General features: G+C 31.2%; 1 protein-coding gene across 1 annotated transcript; it reads right to left on the bottom strand.

The window, feature by feature from the left end:
- Positions 1-3404: 3404 nt before the first annotated feature.
- Positions 3405-9438, bottom strand: Smp_099500 (putative neurotransmitter gated ion channel; the record flags this gene model as incomplete). Its single annotated transcript, XM_018798016.1, has 2 exons — positions 3405-3425; positions 8575-9438. The coding sequence occupies 2 exons, from the start codon at positions 9436-9438 to the stop codon at positions 3405-3407; spliced, it is 885 nt and encodes a 294-aa protein (XP_018653000.1).
- Positions 9439-11653: the final 2215 nt, after the last annotated feature.

The raw sequence follows: 11653 nt of genomic DNA, 5'->3' as shown, positions 1-11653 counted from the left end.
CTGGTATGGTTACGTGATGTCATGTATTGATTGAAGACGAATATGTGAACCATTGAGTACCGACTACAAAGTGATCTCCAGGCTAAGCACTCACCATGATACCTGAAGGTCCTGGTTCGATCTCATGGTGCGATGGTGGATGAATCCTGCTGAGGAGTTCCATATTAGGATGGAGAGTTTATTGTGTTGGTACATTTTGATTTCCGATGTTTGTTTAGCTATGACCAGTCAGTTATTTAAACTAGGAAACGTGGATAACTTGGAGTGAGAGAAATAAGATCAATAATTAATACCTAGATGAAATACTGAAGTAGAGGTTACACAGTATATACAATCACATGAGATAGGTAAGTTTTACTGATGAAAATAGAGTATATGTTTTACAGACTGTTCAGGTGATCAAAAACAACAGTAGTTATATCAGATAGAAGGGAAAGAAAAAGTACACATAATTAAGATCGAGTGCCAATCAGTTTAGGAATATAAATTAAATCTGTAGGTTTTTTCTTATCATTTGTATGGTTGTTGGTCCCTTCATTTGAATGATCAGGAGCCTAATCACTTTTTTGATAGATTAAGACAATAAATTATTCATATTTTTACATTATGAACCATTTAGATTAGATAGGTCAAAATAAAATTGTGTGCAATCTAAATTATACGTTTGTTTAGCCATGCTGATCTATGTTCATGGCGCAAGCGACATATCCTATACTAACTAATCAGTTGGAGCAGTAACTGTTATTAATACACTAAGCGAGAGAAGTGAAACAGAAGTTAGTACTAACCTAATCTAATCTCTACTTCATAACTAAAATACTAAGCGATATAAAATAGATGGATTATGACTAACAGTGAAATTCAGGACTAGTGTTTCTTGCCATTTGGGACTTGTTAACTGGATGTACCTACCATATTGCAATGTTGATGTCCAAACCAGAACTATAATTCGATGCCTTTCACTTTAAACATCAAGTGGATTCAGTCAAAAAATATTAACAACGGAGGCGATTCAAACTTTTTTTAATAATGATATAAAGTACTAAAGTGTTATGTTCTTATAGCCTGTTTATAGTCACGTGATACGATTGCCAATAAGAACATTGGTTTATTGATGTATAAACCAATACGAGCAGCCAAGAGTCAACTCTGAGTTTCTATTGGTTCACCGAGATAGTAGCTTCTCGCCTAACCCAGCTAAATTCAGTCCAGAACGTCAATATCAACCCCCGCTATACGAATCATATATTTCAGACATACTGGGTTTATATACTAACAAACCAGACCGCATTATACCATAAAACCGAAAATAACAACAATACTAGATCACTTTATATGGTTAAGATCATGAGTCAATTGAAGCTGGACCACCATGGAAAACCTGGAAGCACTGGATGGCCGTTTCGTCCTATTGTGGGACTCCTCAGTGGCAGTGTGCATCCACGATCTCGCCTCGCGGGATAATAATCCGAAAATAGATCCTATCAGTTACTATCCGCTTATTCTTCGTCCGAATGTAACATAAAGAATACCCAGAAAAAATGACCCTATCTTCACTTCAACACATAAAAAATTTAAGTTTAATAAAACATGAGCTTTTTCATGTTTTTTTGTCCGTTTGTTGTTAGTTTCGAAGTATTTTATTTCAGTAAATATAAATATGACCTTGAACTGAGTAGAATTTGGTTTTAAAATGACTTCAGTTGAGTGGTTAATATCCTGGAAAATGAAGACTTTTATAAGCTAATGAGTGGTTTCATTTCTGTCAAAGTCTATTAATAACATTCTGGAATGAAAGACAAATCGATAAGATAATTGACGTTTATGAAACATAAATTTGTATTGCAAAACGTTTTATTTATTTTGAATTTATGTACTACTTATAAATATGGTGAGTAGCTTATTCACGTGGGTTGAAACTGATTGAAGCGCCAGCTAAAAAATTACCTCAGTCTTCAGTTGAGAAAACCCAAGAAAAAAAAGCAAATACAGTTTCAAAGTCAGTTTCCAAGTTTATCTTTGATATGAAGTTTGGACTAAGGTTTGATGTCCTATATGACTGACTCAAGAGAACATGATCCAAGACTATTTAGTTTTGAAATAAAGGAAAGGATGAAAAGGGATATACTGATCCCTCTTACAGGAAACACTACTTAAGCTCATTCAGTCAAAAAAGGGTAGAATTAAGGAATAGTAAAATGTATAAGTAGCAAATTTAGCTTTATTTATTAATTAAAGTATTTTTCTGACCTTTCGATTTAATTAATTTTATACACACGCCAAATTATTGAGTAACTATTAGTCCAATGCACTGATGTTTATCTGCTGATCAAACGAACATCTAAAATTATGCATAGCTTCATACATTTTTGTCGACTGAACATCAGTAATGAAGTCAGTAGGTTGTTCATGAATGAATCTTCATCTCAAAGTTTTGTCCTCCTCATTTCATCGAGCCATTTCAGTTTTATTTCTTTGAACAAGCATCAGAAAGTAATTATTTCTCAGTCATAATCACTAGTCACCTCAGTGGCAGTAATCAGTTAAGTATAGTAGATAATACGAAACGAAAAATTATTATATTTGAGTTTTAGTTTAGTCATCGGCAGTTAGATGCAAATATACCTTATTGACTAGTACCAAATATGACAATGTAAGAATACTCGATTTTATTCTTAGTCAGTCAGTCAGCTACAACATAGGACCAGGCACATATATGCATCGATCCAAGTTGCCATACCCCATTAGCACAACAAGATGAACACTGAATTCATAGAACTAGTTAATTTAGTGGTGTTTATATATAAAAGAAAGGTTGTATATAAGGATATAGTATAAGAAGGAAGAACGTTATGAAGCAATTTTAATCTCAAGGTTTAAGGGAAGATAAAGAGTGTATACACCTACGCCATTGTGATCGATTCTGAGCCATGTCACCCAGAGTCTCCAACCATTGGTTACGATAGTCGTGCGGACCCCAACCAAGTAGTCTGCATCTACCAACATGGCTCAGACTAGAAGTTAATGACTTTAAGCTCTGATGCTATGTTTTGGTTTGGCCGCCCCTAACTCTCTTCCAACCATCCCCCAATACTAGTCAGCATAGCGCGTCATGGTAATCGGTGTTCAGGCATATGTAACACGTGGACCAACCATCTCAGTCGATGAATATTCATGACCTCATCAACTGATTTACCATCATTCTTAGACACAATCCCAGATGAGTATAGTTTAGTAGAATATCTTACATAGTCATACTTTAAAAAAACTGACCGACGTTTTTTTAAAACAAATTCAAAATACAGTGTTTCATAAGAATGATAAGTTTTTCTAAAGAAATATATGTAATAAACTTTTCTTTTGAATATTTGTATACGACTATGAAACGGAAATTAAATGAAATTTCAATCAAAACGTCTTTTCTTCTAAATGAAATACACAAAAAAAAATGTTGATTTTGATTTAAAGGGGGTAAAGAATACTGATACTAACTAAACAACATATATATATATATATATATATCAGCACAGAGAGGGAGAGAATATTTTCATGCATCGAATCATGTCAGTTTCCAAGACTGTATTTGTAGATAGATAAGTGATTCAAATGACATTGTTTTTTTTTCTGAACGACCAATTTCAATCAGATTTTGTTATCTTGACAAACATGTTCAAATAGAAAAGTTTTTAAGAGTAATAGACGTTTTATTTATTTACATTTTAACAAGTAAAGAAAATATCCCTCTAACAGTTGTATTATCTTCTGTATTAAGATTAATTTAGTTGAATAACGAAGAAGTTTGAAAAGAACATTATTTCTATCTACGTGAGATCTGTTATCTCACCAGAACATAATGTAAGTGTTCATTTTCTGACTGAAATAAGAAACCAGTACCGATCAGTGAAACATACTACATCAACCAGAATATAAATGAATTCCATTGACGAGTCTTAAATTAAAAAAAAAACAGAATACACATCCTGAATTTCATTGTTAATCACTATGCATTATATATACATCCAAATTGTAAATGCGTAAACAACATCGGGATCAGAGTTCAGGGTATCTATTATGGTAATAGGCATTGATCATTTAGAGTCTTAAACATCACCAACAATCAAATATAATTCTTTACATTCATTTAGTATTGCTTGTTTGAATCCTCCCATTGATGTTTAGAACTGCAACTGGTCAGTCTCTAATTGGCATATGGGCATACTGTGCGTATTGCCTCGATATGGCCTTAATTTACAAGCATGATAAGTAGAGATGGATAGTGGCTAGCAGTGGAATCCAGGACGCGCGTTTCGTCCTATTTGGTACTCGTCACCCCATCACACAAGCAAGTGGCTATCAGGACTCAGTGTCCGAGTGGATAACGCGATGGCGTTTGAAGCGAGGGTACTGGGTTCGAGTCCCAGAGTGAACATCAACTCTGAGATGCAAGTACATCCAGCTGACGAGTCCTAAATAGGACGAAACGCGCGTCCTGGATTCCACTACTAGCCACTATCCATCTCTGCTTATAATTCTTTACAGTTACTATTGTATTGGGTGTTACAGACGAAAGATTAAACAACTATTTTATGAAGCTAACCGAACGGAAAAAACCATGCTAATTTTTGGAAATTAACTAATCCGCCAGTAAAAATTATATGTATTTATCAAACAGTTATAAACTAATCAAATAATCAGTAAAATTTTAGTCATATCAAAGAGGCTTTAATCTACGTCAAACATTTATCAAATATTAAATTAAAGTAGATTTCAACTGATCAATCACTGAATAGTAAACAATATCATTTTTGTTAAGTCCCTTAGTCCTGATCAAATTCTATCGATCAACATGACCGAATAGTTTAATGGTAACGTCCCAGATTATGAAACTGAGTAACATGGGCTTTTATCCAGTAGAGAATATGACTTCCTTCAAAATTTCAGGTATACCTTGTTGACCAATGCCTACATGTATGAAACCTTAGCCAATAAAAGTTTCTTATTGAATATTTTCAATTACTTAATATATAACAAAGTATATAACAAATACTTATATCAATAATATTAAACTTAACTTAAAGAGACACTGAAGAAAGAACAGAAAAGATTGACTAGCATTCTCTTTGATCTATTAAGTGTAGTATTGTATTGTAGAAATACATCTCAGATATATGTTAAGATTATTACCAACAATTCAGTTGCACACTGATATAGTTGTCTATTATTATAGTTATTTAAGAAAACAGAATTATCTTTAATATTTTATTTGAAGATTTTTTAGCGATTTGCACTGATGATCCCACAATTGGACGAAACGGCCATCCAGTGCTTCCAGGTTTTCCATGGTGGTCTAGCTTCAATTGACTCATGATTTCAACTATATATAAAAAATTACTAAAATCTCCACAAAAGTTAATCTACGACTAGTATACTTTAGTTTTCAACTAATAGTTTGTCAATGAATATGTCAGTTTATATTGAAAATTATTTTCAAAGTGGTTGAAATCTTTATTACATAACCACATAGATATGAAAATGTTATCTTGATGTAAGGAGCTTGGCGGTAATAGGCTGAATGAACTGAACTTAAGCTTCATTCTAATTACTAATCAATAATAAGATGTATCTTTAAATTGAGGGAATTGATGCTCTTCGTGAAATTCATTTTGTGCCTGTGAGATATATTACTATTGAGCTTTTGATGATGTGATTGACCTGTTTTAGGAATGATATATTTACACTAATTTTTCACTAATCGATAACGTAAGTCATAAATTTATCTAATCCTTAATCAATTAAATAAGATTAATACTATGAACTAGACACTTATGAAATCGGTAATTATTCGATTACTGGTCACTGTAAGGTTGTTGTATTCATCTTTTAGATGTAACTTAATTACCAAGTAACGTTTCATATATTTAGTACTAAACTAAATTATTCACCTAAGAACTAGCGATGGTATTTGGATACCCAAACTGAAGTGTTTAAGTATTGCTCCGGAGTGATAGTTTGTGGAAACAACACTAAAAAAGGTTAAATGTAAAGATTTCATGTCACCTTATGAAACTGGGTAACACAAGTTTGAACCTACTGTAGAGCATAAATTCCCTCAATATTCCAGATACTCCTAGCTGACGAGTCCTAACTAGCATGAAACCTATATTAAACGGATTTTCTTATCAACTATCTCCAAACACTTTACATCATTCATTAATTTGAGTCATCCCACTAGCCAAGGAACCGATTGTAAGCAGGTCAATTTACAAATTTACCAGCGATTTTAAAACTTGATACATTCCTCGATAATTTTCAGTCTAAAAGAAAAAACAGATCTATGGACTTCAGTAAAATATTACAATGTTTGAAGCACAAGTAAAAAAGAATATTCTTAAAGGTTAGAAACCCTTAGTATAGTTGAAATAAATTCAAAGACAAGAAATCTCTTCAGTTTATATAACTTATTTGACAAATACAAATTCATATCAAACTTTTCAGTACACATAATGACTAGTCAGGTATATGATCCTGGAGGTCAAACAAATGGATACGTTTTCGTTCAGACGATATTACTATAATCTGAGTTTATCATTGATCCCAGTGTTTATTAAAAATACGTTTAGAAAGAAATTATTTAGAAAAATATCTCTTTCTAGTTTTGTCTCATATATTTCAAACTATTATGATATTGAAGTAATGACTAGTACAAAGTCGTTGTCATCATCATCATCAAAACTAAACAGTTTCCTGAAGTTGAAAGTAAACACTGTTATCTTTATTTTATACCAGAATTACAGTGAAAATTTTATGATCAAACGATTTCAACCCAAATACTGATAGAGCAATCTTATTTGAGTTACAAGTCTTAACCAACATTTCACACACACACCAAAAAACAACAATAATTGAACTGCAAATGGCTTCAAATTTACAGTGTTACTTTATTCACACAATACAACCATTTCTTATACAAGAATAAAAGCAAATGAATAATTTTCAAAAAATTTCAATATTTTTTTTCAATACAACACCTAAATTGTATCTAGAGAGAAAGGAGGAAAACTACACAAAAATGGCAGAAAATAATTTTATTGCCAAAATTTAGTATCTCATTTATTCCCCATATCAGAATGTTGTTATATATAGTCTATATAGACTGTGGTCTGCAAATTTTGCTTAAGGGTACAATTAACAAAAATTTACATTCACTTTTCCGTTAAAATTTCAGACACAATAAATACTACTTAATTCTTTTGTTTTTTTTATTTTTTTAAGGTAAAAAAAAGAAAATTTTTCGGAAGGAAATAAAATTTAAACAAAAAAAAACAAACAAACGATTAAAATCAATTTTAATTATTTAATTGAGTGAAACTTATCATTTATGCTTGATATTGTCATCTGTCTAGTTGCTTACTAAAAAAATTGTTATGCTTACTCTAAGTAACTTAATTAATCAACTTTGACGAAGGAAATGTGAATGAATATTGATTTTTTTCGAAGATTAAATTATACGGTACGAAGTAGTACACATAGTAATAATAATAATGAAATAATTTTAAAATTTTGTTTTAAAATGTCCATAAATGTGACCATTTGAGATTTTCATGAGCCATTAAATCTGTAATTGAAAATACCTGAAATAAATCATATGTGATTTATTTTACGATCTTTACTTTTAGAGAAATAATGTTTTTGTTGTGTATATATAATTCAATAGTGATTTATGATATACCTTGATTATTTAGTTAGTTATAACTTGTTAACCTATATACGCCGTCGAATACCCTGGTATGGCCGAGAGTGGGGAGAGTCCGCTCTCTCTCTCCAAATGCTCTCACATGGTCGCGCGTATATAGATTCTGCCACGGAAGTCCTACTCACTGCCTCCTCGAACCACGGGTGTTGTTTACGAAATTGAGAGGACGAAAAGCGAATGTCCGGCGCTTTAACTAGGTTGGTGGACACGGTGAGTCCACCTAGGGGGGTTGGAAAACCCTGATTCCAAATCAATGGTGCACATGGGCTCCAGTATCCTGAGGGAACAAAATAGATGTTGTCTATACAAAAGAAAATTCATTTTGTATAATAACCTCTGATAAGTTACTTAGGGAAAAAGTGATTAAGATACAAATGTTTTAGTTGATAATAAACACAATGGAAGATGAGTGGGCAATATCGTGAGGTGCTTGAAGTTACACATTAATATAGTCGGATGTCAGCTCAGTGGTTAAGCGTTCACATGCAAGATCGAAGGTCTTGGTTTTGAATCCTGCGTGCGCGATCGTGGATGCACACTGCTGGAGAGTCCTATACTAGGATGGAATGACCGTCCAGTGCGTCCAGGTTTTCAACAGTGGTCTGATATTGATCGATTCATGATTTCAATCGAAATAAACATATATATATGACCAAGAACAAACCAATACATAAAGAGACAGATGATTCGTTTTCTTTAAGATCAAAAATATACTTTTTATGAAATAGCCGAGTCATAACAATAGCTATAGTAACATAAATATTATTTATATATTGCTATAAGAAAAAAAGGGGGGGTAAATAACTTCTTTCTATACTTACCAAAGTATATGCACCATGTGGACTTTCAAATTCTAATAATTGTAAATTATTTGATATAGTAACCGGTTTATCATGATGCCATATAAATTTTAATTGATCAATTGTATATCCATATGAACCAATATTAACTGTACATTCTTGTTTATCCATTGGAAATTTTCTTAAATACATTTGACATGATAATGTCATAGTAATTTTTTGACTATATAATACTTGTCCATTAGATTTAACACGTAATAAATAATTTGGTTGTGACATATCATGTAAAAAACCTGATTTACCATTACGAAAAAATAAATCAGGTAACCATAATTGATTTTTTTGTTGATTTAATAATAATTCTTTAATATTATTACTTAATAAAGTATTAGTATCCCATGATAAACGTGGATCATACCATTGTTGACGTAAATAACAATTAATTGTATATTCCATTTGTACTACATTACTTGATGATATATCTATAATATGAATGAATACACTAACAATAGTTGGATCTTGTGAATTTTCATTTGGTCTTTCATGAGATTTATAATTAGTTAATATATATTTTAAAATTTGTTCTGTTTCTGATTCACCGGCTAAAAAAGGATGTGATATTTCAGGTGTATATACTATACCTAATGATGATGTAGATCCTGATAGTGATGATGTAGAAGAGAAAGGAGATGTTGATGTAGATACTAGATTGGGGAAATTAGTAGGTATAGAGGTATAATGTGATTGATTATTACTATTACTAATTTGACTATTAGAACTACGATTGATATATTGATTATTTACACGATTGATATAAGCATTCCATTTATTTTCATGTACATTCGAAGAAGGATAAGATATATTAGTAAATCTACCAATTGGCATATATGATTGATATGGATTAGATGTATAAAAATTATATGATTGATTTACATTAGTATTTAATCGATTATTAATACGATATGATTCTAATTGTGATAATGATGGATATGGATTATTTTGATAAATATCTAATTCATTTAATTGATTATTTAATTGATTTCCATTAATAGTTTTTATTGTTAATAAATATTTTGACATAAATAAATTCATATAATAAATAGTTTTAATAATTAAATAAATAGTTCGCCAAAACCTAATGGCCATTAATTAATTATAAAAAATTACATGGTCGTTGTAATAAATAGAAATTGTTCATTAAATTATAATTATATTCATTAATCATTTTCTTTGTTTATTATTAATATTATTATTCCATACATTTTTTGTTTAAATAATAAGAGATTAATAATAATAATAATATTGTATATTGATCATTTATTATTATTTTTTATTTTTTTATTTTAAATAATTTAATATGGAGAAAATCAAAAAGAAAAAGAAAAGAAAAAAGAAAAAAAAGAAAATCATTTTATTTATTTTAGATGGATTCACTCCTAGTTGTTGTTGTTGAAATGTTATAAAAATTTTTTTCCCATAGAAAATATTTTCATAAATATTCATTCGTATATTTTTGAATTTATTTACTAACCAATCAAAATTGTCGTAGCTATATATATATCATGATTTGTGCGTGTGTGATTGGATAAATGATGTATTAGTATTATCATTATTATTATTATTATTACATATTACATGTCTATGAGTGAGTGAGTGAATGAGTGCTCATACATATTTTCTGCTCAAAAAAAAATTAGAAAATTTTTAACATAGAACTACACACCTACATACACATATAAATGGATACACATAAATGGATGTTTGTTTGTATGTATGTATGTAATATATAATATAGGAGACATTGAATGTCATCTAACTGAACATATAAAATATCTATTCATATATTTATTAATCTGATTAAATTACTCAATAAATGAGGATTGATTTAATCTATTTACTGAAATTTAATTGGTTAATAAATTTCTATTATTGTCCATACACTCATACATACATACATACATACACAACAACATACATACATACTTACATATATACACCAATCACAACAAATTATGTTTGACCAATAGAATTTCTAGGTTAATTAGTTGATTTTTTTGTTGTTGAAATTATCCATAATAAATAAAATAAATAACTGGTAAAGAGAAAAATTTTTAGAAATAAGATTTATATGAAATGAATTGAATGAGTAATGTGAATATTAATTATAGAAGGGGTTTTGTGGAGATTTAGTATTTATCATAGTTGAAAGCGTGAGTCAATTGAAGCTAGACCACCATGGAAAACCTGGAAACACTGGACGGCCGTTTCGTCCTATTATGGGAAGCAGTGACCAGTGGAGTTCAAAACCACGTGTGTTGTGAGATAGGAACTCACTGAAGAAAATCGGTGAATGGTTGCTCATTTCGTGGATCAGTTGAAGTTAGACATTAACACCGTTGGATGCCAGCTCAGTGGTCTATCGGTTAAGGGCTTCGGCTCGAGACTGGTAGGTCCTGGGTTCGAATCTCGCTCGCGAGAGCGGGTTCGTGAATGCGCACTGCTGAGGAGTCCCATAATAGGACGAAACGGCCGTCCAGTGTTTCCAGGTTTTCCATGGTGGTCTAGCTTCAATTGACTCACGCTTTCAACTATAATGTGAATAATCAACAACAACAACAAGAAAAGAAATACATTTTAATAGTTCACAAGTTGTTTTGTGGAGATTTCAGCATTTTCATAGTTGAAATCATGAGTCAATTGAAGCCAGACCACCATGGAAAACTTGAAATCTCGCGAGTGCGGGATCGTGGATGTGCACTGCCATTGAGAGTCCCACAGTAGGACGAAACGGCCGTCTATTGCTTCCAGGTTTTCCATAGTGGTCTAGCTTTATTTAACTCATGATTTCAACTATTTTAATAGTTGTATACATGAGGTGATATAAAAGCTAGACTAACACTGAAAACCTGGAAACACTGATTGTATAATCATTTATGCATCGATAGAAATTAAAGATTAATACCATTGGATGTCAGTTCAGTAGTATAGAGGTTAAACGTTCGAGTGCAAGACCGAAGGTCCTCGGTTTGAATTTTTGATGTAGGATTGTCCTATAGTAGGACAGAATAGCCGTCCAATGGCTTCAGGTTTTCAATGATGG

The sequence above is a fragment of the Schistosoma mansoni genome, chromosome 6 (assembly GCF_000237925.1).
Source record: "Schistosoma mansoni strain Puerto Rico chromosome 6, complete genome".
NCBI classification, from domain to species: Eukaryota; Metazoa; Platyhelminthes; class Trematoda; order Strigeidida; family Schistosomatidae; genus Schistosoma; species Schistosoma mansoni.
The sequence above is the reverse complement of the archived record's forward strand: the minus strand, read 5'-3'. Positions and strand labels throughout refer to the sequence as shown.